Genomic DNA, 20114 nt, shown 5'->3' with positions numbered 1-20114 from the left:
ATAAGAGCAATCATTGTTCAATGTGCGTTTTTTTGCCTTCAGTTTTCCTTTGCCATCTCCTTTGTATCACAAAGGTAATGTTTCAAGCCTAAGATCCCACGAGATAGTAATAGTGTCCTTGTAGTCTGAGCCTAGACAAAGAATTTGACATGAATTGACATTTGAGTAGGTGGACACACAGGGAGCCTGCATTGTCCTTCCTTGACATCTACATATATTACCAGGAGACCCCCACTGCATCTTTGGTCAGAACACTCAATGGTAATGGTTGTGCAGGATAATGGATAGTGATAGGGAAAAATTCACCGTACTTGGTTTGACGTCTGAAGTGGTCAAGATTCATTACCACCTTCCCAGGGTAACCAGGATAGGCAGTACATCCTGAGAATTAATTATCTTAATTTTACCAATCAGTGATGATAATTTTTCATTATTCATCTTCTCAAACTGTTTCACAGAATCACAGAAGAGGCCCTTCGGCCCATCGAGTCTGCACCAAAGCATGAAAGACACCTGACCTGCTTACTTATGGGCAGCACAGCAGCACAGTGGTTAGCACAGTTGCTTCACAGCTCCAGGGTCCCAGGTTTGATTCCCGGCTTAGGTCACTGACTGTGTGGAGTCTGTACGTTCTCCCCGTGGGCTGCGTGGGTTTCCTCCGGGTGCTCCGGTTTCCTCCCGCAGTCCAAAGATTTGCAGGTTAGGTGGATTGTCCATGCTAAATTGCCCTTACTGTCCAAATAGGTTAAGTGGGATTATGGGCATAGGGTGGAGGTGTGGGCTTGAGTAGGGTGCTCTTTCCAAGAGCCGGTGCAGACTCGATGGGTTGAATGGCCTCCTGCTGCACTGCAAATTCTATGAATCTATGAATTAAACCCATTTGCAAGCGCCTTGCCCATAGCCTTGAATGTTATGATATGCCAAGTGCTCATGCAGGTACTTTTTGAAGGATGTGAGGCAACCTGCCTCTACCACCCTCCCAGGCAGTGCATTCCAGACTGTCACCACCCTCTGGGCAAAAACGTTTTTCCTATGTTCCCCCCTAAACCTCCTGCTCAACCTTGAACTTGTGTCCCCTCGTAACTGACCATTAAACTAAGGGGAACAGTTGCTCCCTCTCAATCCTGTCCATGTCCCTCAAAACCTTGTGCACCACGATCAGGTCACTCGAGTCTTCTCTGCTCCAGCGAAAACAACCCAAGCCTATCCAACCTCTCTTCATAATATAAATGTTCCAACCCCAACCCAGGCAACATCCTGGTGAATCGTCTCTGCACCCCCTCCAGTGCAATCACATCCTTCATATAATGTGGCAAATGGGATTGCACACAGTACTCCAGCTGGACCCTCACCAAAGTTCTATACAACTCCAACATGACCTCCTTGCTTTTGCCTCGATTGATAAAGTCCCATACTCCTTTTTCACCACCCTATTAACCTGTCCGTCTGTCTTCAGAGATCTACGGACAAACGCTCCAAGGTCCCTTTGTTCCTCGGAACTTCCCAGTGTCAGGCCATTCATTGAATACTTCCTTGTCACATCACTCCTTGCAAAGAGTCTCACCTTGCACTTTGCAGGGTTGAATTCCATCTGCCACTTTCTGCCCATTTGACCATCACATCAATATCTTCCTTCAACCCAAGACACTCAACCTCACTGTTACCCACCCGGCCAATCTTTGTGTCATCCGCAAACCTACTGATCCTACGCTCCACATTCATTTATGTCATTCATATAAATCATTGCATCATAGAATTTACAGTGCAAAAGGAGGCCATTTGACCCATTGTGTCTGCACCGGCCCTTGGAAAGACCACGCTACTTAAGCCCACACCTCCACCCTATCCCCACCTAACCTATTGGACATTAAGGGCAATTTAGCATGGCCAATCCTCCTAACCTGCACATCTTTGGACTGTGGGAGGAAACTGGAGAACCCGGAAGAAACCCACACAGACACGGGGAGAACGTGCAGACTCCTCACAGACAGTCACCCAAGGCCAGGATTGAACCCGGGACCCATGAGCTGTGATGCAGCAGTGCTAGCCACTGTGCCACAGTGAAATGACAAATAGTAGGCGACCCAGCACAGATCCCTGTGGTACGCTACTGGACATTGGCTTCGAATAACTAAAACAGCCGTCTGTCATCGCCCTCTGTCCCTTACTGCTCAGCCTGCTTTGAATCTACCTTATTTACTTACCCTGTATCCCAGGTGCATTTGCCTTCTTTATAAGTCTCTCATGTGGAACCTTGTCAAAGGCTTTGCTGAAATCTATGCAAACTACACCAACTGAACCGCCTTCATCTACACACCTGGTCACATGCTCAAAAAATTCAATCAAATTTGTTAGGGATGAGCTCCCTCTGACAAAGCCATGCTGACTATTCCGGATCAAACTTTGCCTCTCCAAGTACAGATAGATTCTCTCCTTCAGAATTTTCTCCAATAGTTTCCCCACCACTGACGTGAGACTCACTGGTCTGTAGTTCCCTGGGTTATCTCGACAACCATTCTTAAATAGTGGGACCACATTGGCTGTTCTCCAGTCCTCTGGCACCTCCCTCGTGGCAAAGACAGGAATTAAAAATTTGGGTCAGGGGCCCTGCAATCGCCTCCCTCACCTCACACTGCATCCTGGGACACAATTCAATTTCAAAATATTCTTGGTATTTCTTTTAAAAATGGAATTTTAATCTAGTCACTGGGTGAGCTCATGAACAACCACGTCATATGTATGTTACAGTGAGCCAAAGATCAAAGATTGTGGAATCAAACAATTCCCAGCATGAGTTTCTCCCAGCTGCCTGGTGAAGCTGAGATACTCCAGAAGGATTCCTCAGCACTTCCCACTGGGAAGCTCAAGAATGTCATTGGTGGAGGGTTCGTGATACATATTCTGGAACAGGAATTGGGATATGCTCAAGAATGGCAAAATAAGTGTGGACATTGGAGCCTGGATAGCAGGCGTCAATGGGCCTACGAGGTGAGCGGGGGAGAGGGTTGGATGCTAGGGGATGTTGTTTCTGGGGGAAAGGTGGGGGGGGGGGTTTCGGGAGGGGGGGGAAGGGGTTCGATGTTAACAATGGACAGGGGCGGGTCAGGCTTATGGGGCAGGGCCCGACGGTATGTTGATAGTGGATAAGAAAGGTGGGGGTGTGAGAGACCCCCAGTAAGGATAGTCATGTGGAATGTGAGAGGGCTAGGAGGTCCGGTCAAGGCTGCTTGCGCATCTTAAAAGTCTGAAAACCGATGTGGCAATGCTGCAGGAGACTCACTTGAGGGTGAAGGACCAGGTGAGACTTAAAAAGGGCTGGGTTAGTCAAGTGTTTAACTCTGGATTTGATGGAAGTGTTCGAGGAGTAGAGGTGTTGGTCAGCAAAAGGGTACGCTTCCAGGAGGAGAAGGTAGTGGCAGATCAGGGGGGTAGATATGTGATTGTGGCCGGGGCGCTGGTAAGTGTATACGGTCCCAACTGGGCGATGCGGGATTTACGAGGAAGGTGTTTGGGGCCATTCCCAACTTGGACACACATGAGCTGATTGTGGGGGGGGGGACTGGAACCTGGTGCAGGAGCCAAGGTTGGACAGATCACGGCCGTGCTCGCTGATCCCATCTTGGGGGGGGGGGGGGGGGGGGGGGGGGGGGGACCCTTGGAGGTTCCTGCACCCAGGGGAACGGGAGTACTCATTTTTCTCAGCAGTCCATAGGGTATACTCGCGGATTGACTTTTTTGTGGTGGGAAAGGCTTTGCTGGCTGGAGTCAAGGGGTCGGAATACTCTGCAATTGCTGTGTCAGATCACGCTCCACATTGGGTGGATATGGTACTGGAGAAGGGGGTAGCGCAGAGGCCGGGGTGGAAACTGGATGTGGGGCTTTTGGGGAACCAAGTATTCTGTGAAAAAATTGAAAAGGTAATTAAGGAGTATGTAAGATTCAACTGTACGGGTGAGGTGTCAATGGCAGTCGTCTGGGAGGCTCTAAAGGTACCTCTAAAGGTGAGGGGTGAGGTAATTTTGTTTAAGGCCAGGGTGGACAAAGAGGAGAGGTTGGAGCGGCAGAGGGTAATAGAGGAGAGGTTGGAGGCAGATAGGAGTTATGCGGAGGATGGGAACCCAGCAAAGCTGGAAAAGAGGAAGGAACTACAGGCGAGCTTCGACCGACTGTCCACCAGGAAGGCGGTGCGCCAACTGAGACGAGCGAGGGGTGCAGTTTATGAACATGGAGATAAGGCAGCATATAAGGAGATAAGGAGATAAGGTATGTTAGCAGGTCAGCTCCGGAGGGAGGCAGCAGCAAGGGAAATTCTTCAGGTAAGGGATAGGGCCAGGAAGTTGGTGGTGGCTCCGGAGCTGATTAACAAGGAATTCTACGAGAGGTTGTATAGGTCAGAGCCACCCGGGGGAAACCGTGAGATGCTGGAATTTCTAGATGGGTTGGAGTACCCGAGGCTAGGGGAGGGCGACAAGGCTACATTAGAAGGAGCAATAGTGGAGCAGGAGATAAAGGATGCGATTGGGAGGATGCAGTCGGGGAAGGTGGCAGGACCGGATGGGTTTCCGGTGGAATATTATAAAAAAATTTAAGGATAAGTTGGCACCCCTGATGGTGGGGATGTTTGAAGAGGCGATAGGGAAGGGAGTGCTGCCACAAACCTTGGGGCAGGCATCGATTTCACTGTTGCTTAAAAAGGATAAGGATCTGACGGAGTGTGGGTCCTATAGGCCCTATCACTTCCTAATGTGGACACAAAGGTATTGGCGAAGGTACTGGCGGGTAGGCTGGAGGAGTGCATCCCGAAGGTGATAGGTGAGGACCAGACAGGGTTTGTGAAAGGGAGGCAGGTTTTTTTGAATATTAGGAGGGTTTTGAACGTCGTTATGGCACCGGCGGAAGGAAAGGAAACAGAGGTGGTTGTGGCATTGGACACCGAGAAGGCGTTTGATCGGGTGGAATGGGGGTACCTGATGGCAGTTCTGGAACGGTTTGGGATTAGACCAAGATTTGTGAACTGGGTAAAGGAGCCGAAGGCAAGTGTCTGCACGAACAATATCAGTTCGGGATACTTTTCTCTCCACCGTGGGACGAGGCAGGGATGTCCTATGTCCCCCTTGCTGTTTGCGCTTGCGATTGAGTCATTGGTCATCGCATTAAGAAGTTCGGGAGCATGGAAAGGAATAGTGAGGGGGGGGGATAGAGCGTAGGGTGTCCTTGTATGCCGACGACTTGCTGCTGTATGTGTCGGAGCCGAGTGGGTCGATGGGAGGAATATTGGAGTTGTTGCAGGTATTTTGGTCTTTCTCGGGGTACAAGCTGAACTTGGACAAGAGTGAGTATTTTGTGGTGTCTCGGCCGGGGGTGAGGGCAGGGGTGGGGGGCGGCCAGGGGTGAGGGCAGGGGTGGGGGGGCTGCCATTCCGTAGGGCAGGGACTCACTTTAGGTACATGGGGGTGCAGGTTGCCTGGGAGTGGGGAAGGCTTCGCAGATACAACATCACTAGTTTGGTGGGGAGAGTGAAAGCAGACCTGGCGAGGTGGGATGGTCTCCCTCTGTCACTGGCGGGTCGGGTACAGGCAGTTAAAATGAATGTGTTGCCGCGATTTCTGTTTATTTTTCAATGCCTACCGATTTTCCTGCCAAAGTCTTTTTTCAGGGAGATTGAGGGAAGGATTACCTCATTCATATGGGGAGGGAAGGTGGCCAAGTTAGAAAGGTGCTGCTACAGAGGGGAAGGCAGGCAGGGGGTTTGGGTCTCCCTAACCTGATGTACTACTACTGGGCGGCGAATGTGGAGAAGGTGCGGAGCTGGGTCAGAGGGGTTGATTCCCAGTGGGTCAGAATGGAGGAGAGTTTGTGCAGGGGGTTGGGGCTGAAGGCACTAGCAACGGCCCCACTTCCGATAGCTCCGGGGAAATACTCAGGGAGTCCGGTAGTAATAGCTTCATTGAAAATCTGGAGGCAGTTTTGCCAACACTTCAGGTAGGAGGCAGGGTCAAGGGAAACGCCGATCCGGGAGAACCACAGATTTGAGCCAGGGAAGTGGGATGGAAGCTTTCAGAAATGGGAAGAGAAGGGGATTAAGACTCTAAAAGATTTGTTTCTTCGGGGTCGATTTGCAGGATTGAGGGATCTGGAAGCGAAGTATGGGCTGGAACAGGGAGAAGTGTTTAGGTAGCTGCAGGTTCGGGATTTTGCCAGGAAGGAGATACAGAGCTTCCCGGAGGAACCGGCCTCCACGTTGTTGGAGGAGGTGCTGGCGGCAAGTGGACTAGAGAAGGGGACAGTGTCAGCGGTATACGGAGCTATGTTGGAAAAGGATAAGGCACCACTGGAGGGGATCAAAGCAAAGTGGGAGGAAGAGTTGGGAGAGGTTATAGAGGAGGGAGTCTGGTGTGAGGTGCTCCGGAGAGTGAATGCCTCCACCTCGTGTGCGAGGTGGGGGCTGATACAGCTGAAGGTGGTGTACAGGGCGCACCTCACAAGGGGAAGGATGAGCCGATTCTTTGAAGGGGTACAAGATGTGTGTGAACGTTGTGGGGGTGGGCCGCTAATCACGGTCATATGTTTTGGTCCTGTCCAAAGCTAGAGGAGTACTGGAAGGAGGTTTTTAGGGTAATTTCCAAGGTGGTGCATGTGAAGCTGGACCTGGGTCCCCAGGAGGCCATATTCGGGGTGTCGGACCAGCCAGGGTTGGAAACGGGTGCGGAGGCAGATATCATAGCCTTTGCCTCGTTTATCGCCCGATGGCGTATCCTGCTGGGATGGAGAGCGGCCTCTCCACCCTGTACCCTGGCGTGGCGAGGAGACCTGTTGGAATTCTTGACCCTTGAGAAGGTTAAGTTCGAACTGAGGGGAAGCTCGGAGGGATTCTACAAGTCATGGGCATTATTTATTATGCACTTTCAAGAACTGGATAACATCGAACATTAGTTGGGGGTGGATGGGTGGGTGGGGTGGGGGGGGGAGGGGGGGCTATGTATGTTAAAGATGGCTATGGGTAATCCCTGATTCCTTTTTTTCTTTGTCGTTTGTTTATGTTAAGATGCGGGCTGATGTCTGGGCACGGCGGGAGGATGGGATCATTGTTACTGTTCTGGGGTTTGAAATATTTGTTGTTGGTTATTGATTGTTGTTGGGTGTAAATTCGGGAGAAAAATTGTGAAAAAGGAGAATAAAAATATTTTTAAAAAAAAGAATGGCAAAATAAATCGCAAAGAGTAAAATTGAACTTCTTAAAAGTGGCTGAACGAAGGGCAGGGCAGTGTTAATCTGAAATGCTAGTTCAGTATCTGAATACATTTACACAGTCCAGTAGTTTACATACAAACTGAAGCGGACATGCAAATGGAGCAGCTTAGAGCAGTCAGGATACTCACAGGTGTTCAAAGTAATCTTGATTTTTTTTTAACTTCATGGTTCATTGAAGTATTTTGAGATTGTTGGTGAGGTTCCTTTTTATATGCACAAAGTAGAGCTCCCCTAGACTAATGGAATTATAGTTTTTAATCTCATGCGTTTAAAAAAAAACATTTGCGGGATGCGGGCGTTGCTGGCTGAGCCAGCATTTATTGGCCATCTCTCCTGACCGCTGCTGTTCAGGTGGTGTACGTACATCCACTGTGCTGTCAGGGAGGGAGTTGACCCAATGGTAGTGAATGGACGGCGGTACAGTTCCAAGTCAGGATGGGGAGTGACTTGGAGAAGAACTTCCAGGTGGTGGTGTTCCCATGTATCTGCTGTCCTTGTCCTTCTAGATGGCAGCAGTCATGGGTTTGGAAGGGTTGGTATTTAAGGGGTGAAACTCTACAGAGTCTTGGTCAGACCCAATCTGGGATATTGTGTTCAGTTTTGGGCACTGAAGCTTCGGAAATGATATTGCCCTTGGAGAGAATGCAACACAAATTCACCAGAATGATACTGGGACTAAAGAGGTTATATTATGAAGAAAGACTGCATACATCTGGATGGTATTCCTTAAGTTTAAAATGATGGGGGCTGGTCTATCTCTGAAAAGTAAGATTATCAAGGGATATGGAGCAATGGAGATAAATCAAGTTAAGGTACAGAGCAACCATGTGACTGGTAAAAAGACTCAAGGGATTGATTGACCTACTGTTCATATATATTCTGCCCCATCAAACAGTCCCAGGTCTGTCACAGCATAGGCTGCATACAAAGTGAAGCTCCCTCTACACTGAACAAACATTGCCAGAGCAGGTACAGCATGGGTTAGATACACAGTAAATCACCTTCTACACTGTCTGATCAAACACTGCCAGAACAGGTACAGCAGAGATTAGAACCAGAATAAAGTTGCTTCTGCACTATCCCATCAAAATCTCCTAGTATAAATGCAGCCAAAGTTTTTTTTTTCCAATTAAGAGGCAATTTAGCATGGCCAATCCACCTACCCTGCACATCTTTGGGTTGTGGGGGTGAGTCCCAAATGCAGCCATAGTTAAATGTTTCCTTTCCATCTGACAACTACAGTACAGCATTGGTAAACGACAGATACCAGGCTCAATAAAGTCCACATGCTGACTGTAGTGGCTGATACTGAGAGAACCAACAGTTATTTTCCAATCCCTGCTCGTCATTTCCTTTATTCTGAATTTGTAGTTTTACTTTATTTATAATGGTTTATCATTGTGGTGTTTTTATGTTTATAGGAACAAAGATCTGGGATTTATCCTCAGAGCATCCCAAAGCATTATACAGCTTTCAGGGGAGTTTTGAGATGTAACAATCGCTAGTCAATTTGCACACAGCAGGACTAGCATGCAGCAAAGAGATAAATAAAAACTGTTTTGGTGATGCTGAGTGAGATAAATGTTGGCTGGGACACTGGGAGGCACACCCTGTGTTTCTTCAAAATAATAGCTTGGGATCTTTTAGGCCCATCTGAGAGGACAGAAAGGATCTTAGTTTAACATTGCACCCAAAAGATGGCACCTCCGACAGTGCAGCACTCTCATCGTACACTGAAATATCAGACTGAATTCTGGACTCTGTTCCCTGGAGCAGGACATAGTCCACAATCTTCAGACTCAGGAGCTGACAGTGTTTCCAATTGACTGCGGAGACATATGAAAATGCTCAAGAATCTATGACAGGTATCCAATAGAAGTTCTGGTGTGTAACCCTAGGCACATCACTCAAAGGGATCATGGGTTCACTTATGGAGATTGCAATCTGCTGTGAACACAATAAGTAGCCAGGAGAGTCTGAATATACCTACTGTCTCCATACTCTAGTAAATAATTTTGATCACAATTGCCTGCCATATTCCCATTTTCCTTTGTTCCCTTTCCTTCATCGATCTATCCAAGCTATTCTCAAATGTTGACACCATTTTCTGCATCAACCATTAAACCTGGAAGTGAATTCCACAGCCTCAGAACCGTCTATGTGAAAAGGTTTCTCTTGATCATTGTTCTCATTGTGAATGAGGTTAGGGGTGTGGAAGACAGGGGTTGGGATGGGGTGGCTGGCTGCAGGAAGGGGATGGGGAAGGGGTGATGGGAATGGGGGGTTGGATGGGAGATCGGATGGGTGTAATGATTGAGGATGGGCAGCACGGTGGCCTAGTGGTTAGCATTGCTGCCTCACGGCGCTGAGGTCCCAGATCTCGGCCCTGGGTCACTGTCCGTGTGGAGTTTGCACATTCTCCCCGTGTCTGCGTGGGTTTCGCCCCCACAACCCAAAGATGTGCAGAGTAGGTAGATTGGCCACACTAAATTGCCCCTTAATTGGAAAAACTAATTGGGTAATCTAAATTTATTTTATAAAAATGATTGAGGGTTGTGAAATGGGAAGGGGGTTTGGAGGGGGAATAAAAGGGAGAGGGAATGTGAGTGGGGATCGGGAGATTTGAATGCAGAGGTTGAAGGGGATGGGACAGAGTGGTCCTCTAAGGCCCTTTTTTGCCCCCTGCCATATTATTTAAAAATCCATCCATGCAGTGTGCACAAGTATTTTGTAGTATAAAACGTAATTGTACAATATGTGGTTAATAGTCTGCCACTGTGAGGTTTTTAGGGTAACACTGTGTGGTGTGTACATTGTCACTGTGAGGGTGTTAGACTGTCGCTGAGTCACTGTGTGGTGTGTACATTGTCACTGTGAGGGTGTTAGACTGTCGCTGAGGTCACTGTGTGGTGTGTACATTGTCACTGTGAGGGTGTTAGACTGTCGCTGAGGTCGCTGTGTGGTGTGTACATTGGGCAGCATGGTAGCATGGTGGTTAGCATCAATGGTTCACAGCTCCAGGGTCCCAGGTTCGATTCCCGGCTGGGGCACTGTCTGTGCGGAGTCTGCATGTCCTCCCTGTGTGTGCGTGGGTTTCCTCCGGGTGCTCCGGTTTCCTCCCACAGTCCAAAGATGTGCAGGTTAGGTGGATTGACCAGGCTAAATTGCCCTTAGTGTCCTAAAAAATAATGTTAATGGGGGTTGTTGGGTTACTGGTATAGGGTGGATACGTGGGCTTGAGTAGGGTGATCATTGCTCGGCACAACATTGAGGGCCGAAGGGCCTGTTTTGTGCTGTACTGTTCTAATTCTAATTGTCACTGTGAGGGTGTTAGACTGTAGCTGAGGTCACTGTGTGATGTGTACATTGTCACTGTGAGGGTTAGACTGTCGCTAAGTCACTGTGTGGTGTGTACATTGTCACGGTGAGGGTGTCAGACTGTCACTGAGTCACTGTGAGGGTTAGACTGTCGCTAAGTCACTGTGTGGTGTGTACATTGTCACTGTGAGGGTGTTAGACTGTCGCTGAGGTCACTGTGTGGTGTGTACATTGTCACTGTGAGTGTGTCAGACTGTCACTGATGTCACTGTGTGGTGTGTACATTGTCACTGTGAGTGTGTTAGACTGTCGCTGAGGTCACTGTGTGGTGTGTACATTGTCACTGTGAGGGTGTTAGACTGTCGCTGAGGTCACTGTGTGGTGTGTATATTGTCACTGTGAGGGTGTTAGACTGTCGCTAAGTCACTGTGTGGTGTGTACATTGTCACTGTGAGTGTGTTACACTGTAGCTAAGTCACTGTGTGGTGTGTACATTGTCACTGTGAGGGTGTCAGACTGTCTCTGAGGTCACTGTGTGGTGTGTATATTGTCACTGTGAGGGTGTTAGACTGTCGCTGAGGTCACTGTGTGGTGTGTACATTGTCACCGTGAGGGTGTTAGACTGTCACTGTTCATTGTGGGGGTGGGTTAGTAGTCTGTCACTGTGAGGACATTAGTCTGTCACTCAAACTCAAACCCATGATGAAGCCTCCTTCATCCGTCCCCAAACCGACCCAGAGTCCTGTACCCACCCATGGGAGTACCTCCCATCTCTTCAAGTCCGCCTCCATCCCCTCTACCAGGCTCGCCAGATTCAACTTTTGTAACCAGGCCCAATCATGAGCCAGCTGTATTTCCAGCTTCCTAAAACTAATCCTGGCCGAAACATCAACCTCTCCAGATCGACTCCCTTCCCCGGAGGGTTCACCGGAAAATCCTCACCCTTGCCCACGTTCAATCTATATTCTGAGAAAGAACCAAACTTTTAAGGACCTCCATTATCTTCCGCACATTAGAGAGAAGGTCCATGATATCAGTAAATCGTCAGCATACAGTAACACCCTATGCTCTCTACCTCCCTCACTGTATCCTTCCACCTGGCCGACGACCTGAGTGCAATAACCAACAGCTCGATCACCAAAGCAAACAGTAATGGGGAAAGTGGATAGCCCTGTCTTGTCCCCGAAGCATCCAAAAGTACTCCTCACTCAATGCATTGGTGTGAACGCTCGCTGTGGGGGTCCTGTACAAAAGCTTAATCCTCAAAATTAATTAAGGCCCAAAGCCCAATCGTCACAATACCTCAAAAAGGTAATCCACTCCACCCGGTCAAATACTATCTCCGCGTCCATGGAGATGATTAGCTCTGGAACAGCCCCTGAGGAGGGCGACAGCACCACATTTAGGATAACTGCCGGCCCTTAACAAATCCCATCTGATCCCCAGAAATTACCCCAACAGGCACCCCTCCAAATGATTTGCCAACACCTTCGCCAACAGCTTTGGATGAGCATTCTACAGGGAAATAGGTTGATATGACCCACACTCCACAGAAACTTAATCCTTTTTCAAGATGAAGGGGATTGATGCCTGTGCCAGTGTGGCCGGCAGCACCTCCTGGACAGACAATTGTTAAACATGTTGAACAGGTGCGGTCCCAACTCTGTTGTAAACTTTTTATAAAATTCTACAGGGACTCTGTCCGGACCTGGTGCCTTCCTCGGCTGCATTGAACAAATACATTTCATAAGTTCCCCAACTCGAGCAGCGCTTCCCACTCCTGCCGTCATTCGCTTTCCACCACCGGGAAGACCAACCCATCCAAAAACTACCAGTCGAGTCTTCCGCCAGAAGCTCAGACTGTATAGCCCCTGGTAAAAGGTCTCAAATACCCTGTTGACCTTTTCTGGAGCAGAACCAACGCCCCCCCCCCCCCCCCCCTCCCCTCACCCAGTCCCTGACCTGTGCCCTGTGCCATCTCCCAGGAGACCACCTGCTGCCAACCAAGGGCTGGCCTTCCCCCCAAACTCGTAAAATGTCCCTCTTGCACAACAAAGCTGGCTAAACACCTTCGCCATCGACATCAATTCAAACTTCATCTGAAGCTTCTTCCTCTCCACCAACAGCTCTGCCATTAGGGCGGCTGAGTATTAATGGCCCACCTCAAGGATGGAATCCACCAACCTCTGCCTCTCCACCCTACCAGACTTATTCTGTGAGCTTTAATCAAAATTAATTCCCCCCCAGTGACCGCCTTTAGTGCTCCCCAGAATGTGGAAGGTGAGACGTCCTCATTTTTGTTAAGCTCCATGTAAGTTCCAATAGCAGAAGCTATCCTCTCACAAACCCTCTTATAAGCAGCGCCACATCCAACCTCCGGGCTACTGAGCGAAGCCTGCCTCCAAACATAAATCCACATAATGTGCAGCATGGTCAGATATGGAAATCGGCAAATACTCTGCCTCCTCCATCCAATGACTTACTCACTACAAAGAAATCAATCCCCCCCTTTCCGCCCCCTCCCCTACCCCCCACCCAGCTGCTGCATAAACACTAGCAGGTCCATTGTCATCCCCAATGTCTTAAAGGACTTAAGGCGCGACCTATCTAGTCTGGGATCAAGCACATAATTAACGCCCACCCCCCCTCAATGAATAACTGATATAAGTCCAGGTCGGGAATGGCCGCCATTGACCTCTTGATAAAATCCATGTCCTCCCAGTTTGCCAAGTAAGACCACCGGAGTATCCGCCAACACCTCACTCACTACCACATATCTCCTCCCTGAATCCACCAAAATATTAGCCCCTGAAAAGGCCACCGTACTATTGGCCAGCCCCGCTGTCCCCTCCGACCTCACGTCATAGCTCGAGTGGAACACTTGCCCCACTCACCCGTTATTCAGCCTTGTCTGATCTCAAACTCTTAGATGTGTCTCCTGCAAGAAAACCTTGTCTACTTTCAAATTATTTTGATGGACAAACACCCGGGATTTTTTAATGGGCCATTTAACCCCCTTACATCCATGTAACCAGTCTGATTGGGGGCCTCTGGGTCCCCCACCCCCACTATGAACTGCCGCTACCACACGCAAGGAAGTCCAACAGGGCCCCACCTCACCTCGGTTACAGGCCCACTCAAGATAGACGCTGTCACCATCCTCAATCCAGTACCTCAACAAATCTCTTCACCTTCAGCAGCTGTCCCTCCCCCCAACTCCTCCCCCCTCGCTGCCCCATCCAACCAGCAAACAACCATCAATGATCCCCATCTCCAAACGTGACCCCCCCAGGCAAGCGGGACACACCACTCCAAAACTCACTTTGCTCATATAAAGAGCTGTTTGGCTTTATTGAACCCCGGCCACTAATTTGTCAGTTCTGCCCCAACGCCCTGATAGATTCTGACGGTGTGGCCGTTCCATTTACATTTTTGAGTGTGACGGTGTAGTCCTCCCATCTACATTCTCGAGTGTCCTTCGCCCACTTCAGGATCTTCTCTTTATCCGAATACCTGTGGAGTCAGACTACGATTGCTGGTGGTGGCTCCCCAGACTTGGGCCTGTGTCGCAATGACCAGTGAACTCCATCCACTTCGGGAGGGTTTACGAAGACTCCCTCTCCCAACAGTTTCCCAAACATCTTTGCAACATAGTCCGTGGCATTTGCACCTTCTACACCCTTTGACAGCCCAACGATACTCAAATTTTGACATCTGGAGCGATTCTCCAGGTTGCCAACCTTGGCCTTCAATGTCTTCTGCCCCTCCGCCAACATTACCACCTCTGCCTCCATGATGCCATCCGATCACTGTGGTCCATGACCGTCTCTTCCACCTTCCGAATCATCGAGCCCTGTACCTCCAACTGTTGTTCCACCCTGACCAGACCTGCACAAATGGGCTCACCTTTGCCAGATCATCCGTGACTACCTGCCTCTGTTTCCTGAACTCCTTCGCCAGGACTTCCACCAGCCTGTCAGGGTTCCATAAAAGGGCAACCACGACAGAGACCTCTTCCATTTTTTCCCCTCCTGCGACACAAGGGGCTTCTGAGTCAGACGAGGACCACTTACTCAGTTTATTCCTCAGACATCCCACACTGGAGGAGAAATCCAAACTCTCCACCTACACCGCTTTTCCACCTGAACAGCATCCGTTAGAACAAAGATGGCCAAAAATCAAAACCCCAAGCAGGAGCCATGACCGTTCACTTTATGGCCACCACCAGATTATATCATCTGTGTCGAGTAGAATGCACCTGCTGTCATCTTGACAACATGGTGCTGATTGATAATCATGGCCCCTGGGGCCAATTGTTCATGTCTCGTGTAGGGCTGGGCCTAAAATCATACAGTGCTGGTGTTGATTCGTGATTCGGACGTGGAAGGTAAAACTCTGGAAAGTGTGTTCTTGAGGGATCGGCCTGAAGCTCAAGTTGTTTGCATGGTGAAGACAGGGAGCTAATGGTGGAGACCTTGTTATCTTCATGGACCCATGGTTGAGATCTCCTGGGATAGGGGATGGGAAGGAAGAAGTGGTGACAGATGGGGAGTAATTGGGTTGGGGATTGGAAATGGGGATTGGAAATGGACAGAGCAAACTAGCTGTTGGAAAACAAACATAATGGGCTGTTCAGGACACAGCTATTTGCAAAGTAACAACACTTCTTACTCACAAACACCCCCATCAATTTCTACCTAATGATGCACAAACAACACGTAGGATGTGCAATATTAACGGGAGATGTGATAGTGTCTGAAGAGGGGGGAAAAGGTAGGTATATGTTTGGATAGGGATACTGCGAGAGGTTAATGATTGGATAAGGAGTTTGTGAGGATCGGATGCGCAATCTGTCACCCAGATGATTAATGTTTCCACAATGTGTATGCAATGTTGATTTCTGATGCAAATAGTGCATAAGTGAAAACCGTGACCTGTGTAAGCAACATTGGCACACAAATGCTGGATTTGCGCATTTGTCTCATTTGTTCCAGCAACTCGTCCACTATTTAACATGTTTCACCTTCACTTCTGGATGGTTTTTTGTTTCATTCCAAATGGATGGTGCAATAGCTCAGTGTCTGGACCTCACAGAGACCCAGTCAGATGGTTCCAGGCTGCTGGTGACTACATCCTTGGAGGGCTCTTTCCCCTTTATTCCACTGATGTGAACTGGAACAACGAAACAAAGTCTGAATCTAGAGAATGTGAAAGGTAAGGCATGTTGTTTGTCCTGGATCACAATTGGGTCCCAGTAAGAGCTTGATATGGGAGTGTTCATACTGACCTGTACTATACAGGTTTCAATCTCTATTCCCGACACAATCAGATCAATAACCATTTACATTTATGTAACACCTATAATGTAGTAAAATGTCCCAAGATGCTTCACAGGAGTAATTATCAAATAAAATCTGGCACTGAAACACTTGAAAAGACATTAGGTGAAGTGCCCAAAAGCTTAATCCAAGGGGTAGGTTTTATGGAGCATCTCAAAGGAGGAATGAGAGGTAGAGAGAAAGAGAAGTCCAGGGATAGCATTCCAGAGTTTAGAGCCAAGGAAACAGAAGGTACTCTTGTCAGTTATGGAGAGAAGAATATTGAAGATGTGCAAGAGGTCAAAATTGGAACAGCGCAGATATTTTGGGGTTGGAGTAGGGGATTGTAGGGCTGAAGGATGTTAAAGAGATAGGGAACAATGAGGTACGGTGAGATCTGGACAAAAGAATGAGCATATTTCAATTGAGCCATCGGTGGACTCGTGAGTCAGTGAACACAAGGATGATGGGTCAAAGGGATTTGATGTAAATTAGAATATGAATTTTGGTTCTTTATCTGATTTACATGAATGGAAGAGACCACAATTGGTCTCAGTGCCCTCTGGTAACTTAAGAGGCAAAATCAGCCAGTAAGTTGGACGCTAGGTGGAGTGTGTGGAGGTTCATGGCCAGTAATTGACCATGAACCACACTGATAAATCAAGAGCGAGTATACTGCTAATCCTTACAGTGGCACCTCATACCAGAAGAATTACAGGGCAGTAGAGCTGGCAAACCAATATAGAATTGGACTTAAATAGAATGGAAATGTTTAGCCACTCTGTCTACAAGAATTAAGAACTACAATCCTTCAACCTGAGTCACTGACTATATCTCTACTGATGTTAATTCAGTCCCCTCACACTGTCACTCAGTAACCCCTTTCCAAACAGTGTTGCTGACCGTCTCTCTCCTAAGCACAGTGGTTAGCACTGTTGCTCCACAGCGCCAGGGTCCCAGGTTCAATTCCCACTTGGGTCACTGTCTGTGCGGAGTCTGCACGTTCTCCCTGTGTCTGCGTGGGTTTCCTCCGGGCGCTCCGGTTTCCTCCCACAAGTCCCGAAAGACGTGCTGTTAGGTAATTTGAACATTCTTAATTCTCACTCTGAACAGGCGCCGGAATGTGGCGACTAGGGGATTTTCGCAGTAACTTCATTGTTAATGTAAGCCTACTTGTGACAATAATAAAGATTATTATTAATGCTACTATTTACACTATTATTGAGTAGCCTCCTTCCATTGATGAGAATGTGCGATTTGTGATTTTGTGAATCGAAGCATCTTTGCTGATGGAGCGTTTCCTGGTTTTAAAATTCACCAATTGTTACTTCTTGACCTTTGTTCCTTTACACAGATTCCACCTTGATGGTTTCCACTGGCTCCAGGCGATGAAGTTTGCCATTGAGGAGATCAATAACTCGAGCACTCTCCTACCAGGCGTGACTCTGGGATATACCATCCAGGACACCTGCCTCAATTCCTTGGTTGCGATACAGTCAGCCATTTCCTTCTTAGCCCCAAAGAATGGAAACAGGTTTGAGTTGAAGTGTGATTACATGGATTATAGAACTCGAGTGCTAGCCGTCCTCGGTCCCTCTAACTCAGAGCTCTCCAGAGTGATCGCTCGCCTCTTCAGCTTCTTACTCATTCCACAGGTACGATAGAGGAGATCAGACACTAGTTTGAGGGTCACTATCATTCTTGGGAATAAATACATTGCTTTAAAACATAATTCTGAAATATTCCCCTCGTGTCACTGCCAGTTCTTCCTAAATATCAGGTGGTGCAGTGCTATGTTGAGGCACAGAGAGGAGCATCATAGATAACCCCAGGCTGTACTAACCAACTACACCCAGTTGAGGAAAAAGCATGGAGGCTACAATTAACCTCAATAATGGGTTAGGGAAGCAGGCATCAGTCTGCTGCTTATCACTATCTTCTTATCTTTGTCGGAAAATAATCTTTTTTATTATTGTCACAAGTAGGCTTCCATTAACACTGCAATGAAGTTACTGTGAAAAGCCCCTAGTCGCCACATTCCGGCGCCTGTTCGGGTACACTGAGGGAGAATTCAGAATGTCCAATTTACCTAACAAGCACGTCTTTCTGGACTTGTGGGAGGAAACAGGAGAACCCGGAGGAAACCCGTGGAGAATGTGCAGACTCTGCACAAACAGGGATCCCAAGTGGGAATCGAACCTGGGACCCTGGCGCTGTGAAGCAACAGTGCTAACCACTGTGCTGCCGTGCCGCCTGCACATGGATGTTAGGATCATAGGTCAGTTTAGCACAAAATTAAGCCATCCAGTTAATTTCACTCCATAGAATTCCTGCATTCCTCCGCTAGGAGACCATTCAGCCCATTCCCTTTATCTTGCCCCACAGCCCTGCAAATGTTTATTTTCAAGTATTTACCCGATTTCCTTTTGGACGGCACTACTGAATCTGCTGCCATTTCCTTTTCTGCACGGAGAACAATTACCTGGTGAAGTGAGGATGTGGCCAGTGACTGTGGTTCTTGGCTCTGTTCCCCAGTGAGAGGCAGAAAGGAGGAACTTCTTAAAATATTCTCAATAACTTTGTTTTTTTTAAATGACACAACTGCTTGTCAGAGGGAGACAGATTGGGGCAAATTATTGAAACATTTGCACTACTGACAGTACTTCTACTCATATCAGCCCAGTTCCCTCTTAAGGTCACTCAGTAACTCCGACTCCCCCATAGCCCTCGGTTGCCGACTACCGAATGATGTTAATCTAGATCCTTCATAATAGTAACCCAATAACAGCCACCAGCATCATGTTCCTGCTTTTACTGATGTTAAACATGATCCTCATGTATATCAATGGTTGGGCTTTTTTTTGTTGCAGATTAGTTATGCTGCTTCAAGCAATTTATTTAGTGATCGGATGAGTTTTCCATCATTTTACCGGACGATTCCCACGGATGAAGTTCAGGCAGCAGCCATTGTCTCGATTGTAGAAATGTTTCAATGGAACTGGATGGCTGTGATTGGGACAGACAACATGTATGGCCGAAGGGGAATAGAGCACTTTACAAAACTCGCCTCCAAATCCGGGATTTGCATTGCCTACGAGGAACTCATTCCCTTGAATCTACCAGACTCTGAACATCAGAGGAAAATGGTGTCAGTCATCAAGAACATTGTCTATTCACGGGTTAATGTCACAGCTGTGTTCGCTGATGAGGAGTATGCCAAGACATTGATGACAATAATCCTCGAACAGAATGTGACAGGCAAAGTATGGATTGCCAGCGAGGCCTGGGCCACTTCTAAAATAGTTGCCAGATCCCCAAACATCTCAAGCATTGGGACCATTCTGGGTGTGGCCATTAAGAGTAGCTATATCCCTGGGTTTAAGTACTACATATCCACTGCACTGGCCCATAGCCCCCTGAAATCTCAAAAATGCAGGAGTGATCATAAATCTCTGAAAGAGGAAGAATGCAAGGAACAATCGGTCAGTGAAGGTGATGGACTTGTTGAAGACATGCAGCGCATATCATTTAACGTCTATTCTGCAGTCTACGCTGTAGCTCATGCTCTCCATCATCTGCTCCGCTGTGACATAGAAAACTGCACTAGGAACATCGTTTACCCATGGCAGGTGAGAGGTGTGTTGGGGGTCGCGAATGGGATGAGGTCTCAAAGAGACAAGATCCAGACTGAAGACTAAGGAAAATACATTTCTAACATTATCTCTGATAAATATCTCAATGTGTTCAATACATTAAATAGCATTTATAGTGAATGTTGTATCAGTGAATGTGCCAGCCATTCTGCACTAACTACCAATCCATTTGTTTCTTGTGTTGTTGATTGAGGGTTAACTGTTGCCCAGGTCAAGGGAAAAAAAATACCCCTGCTCATCAACAAATTGTATCATTGGATCTTGACCACCTATCTAAACAGGCCAATAAGGTCTAATTTGAAAGACCGCACCTCTGCCAGTGCAGCACTCCCTCAATACTGAAAGAAGTGTCAGGGTGAATTGAGTGGCTAAGTCTCTGGAGGTGGTCATGAACCCATGACAGTGCTGACTCCCACCGAGGTTCAGCTCCCCATCTCTCCTGAAGGTGCTGACTCTCACTGGGGTTCAGCTCCCCCTCCTCTCCCTGAAGGTGCTGACTCTCACTGGGGTTCAGCTCCCGCTCCTCTCCCTGAAAGTGCTGACTCTCACTGGGGTTCAGCTCCCCCTCCTCTCC

At 48.0% G+C, this 20114-nt stretch overlaps 1 protein-coding gene across 1 annotated transcript in view; it reads left to right on the top strand.

The window, feature by feature from the left end:
* The window catches only part of LOC119951053 (taste receptor type 1 member 3-like), a 28526-nt gene that overhangs the window by 4464 nt on the left and 3948 nt on the right, over window positions 1-20114 (top strand). The window contains exons 2-4 of the mRNA XM_038774088.1: window positions 15564-15783; window positions 17242-17542; window positions 18758-19516. Of these exons, the coding sequence (XP_038630016.1) occupies window positions 15564-15783; window positions 17242-17542; window positions 18758-19516 (1280 nt within the window). The remainder of the gene's footprint in view (window positions 1-15563; window positions 15784-17241; window positions 17543-18757; window positions 19517-20114) is intronic.

This window comes from Scyliorhinus canicula, chromosome 16 (assembly GCF_902713615.1).
Source record: "Scyliorhinus canicula chromosome 16, sScyCan1.1, whole genome shotgun sequence".
Lineage (NCBI taxonomy): Eukaryota > Metazoa > Chordata > Chondrichthyes > Carcharhiniformes > Scyliorhinidae > Scyliorhinus > Scyliorhinus canicula.
This window is presented reverse-complemented; position numbering and strand designations above follow the sequence as displayed.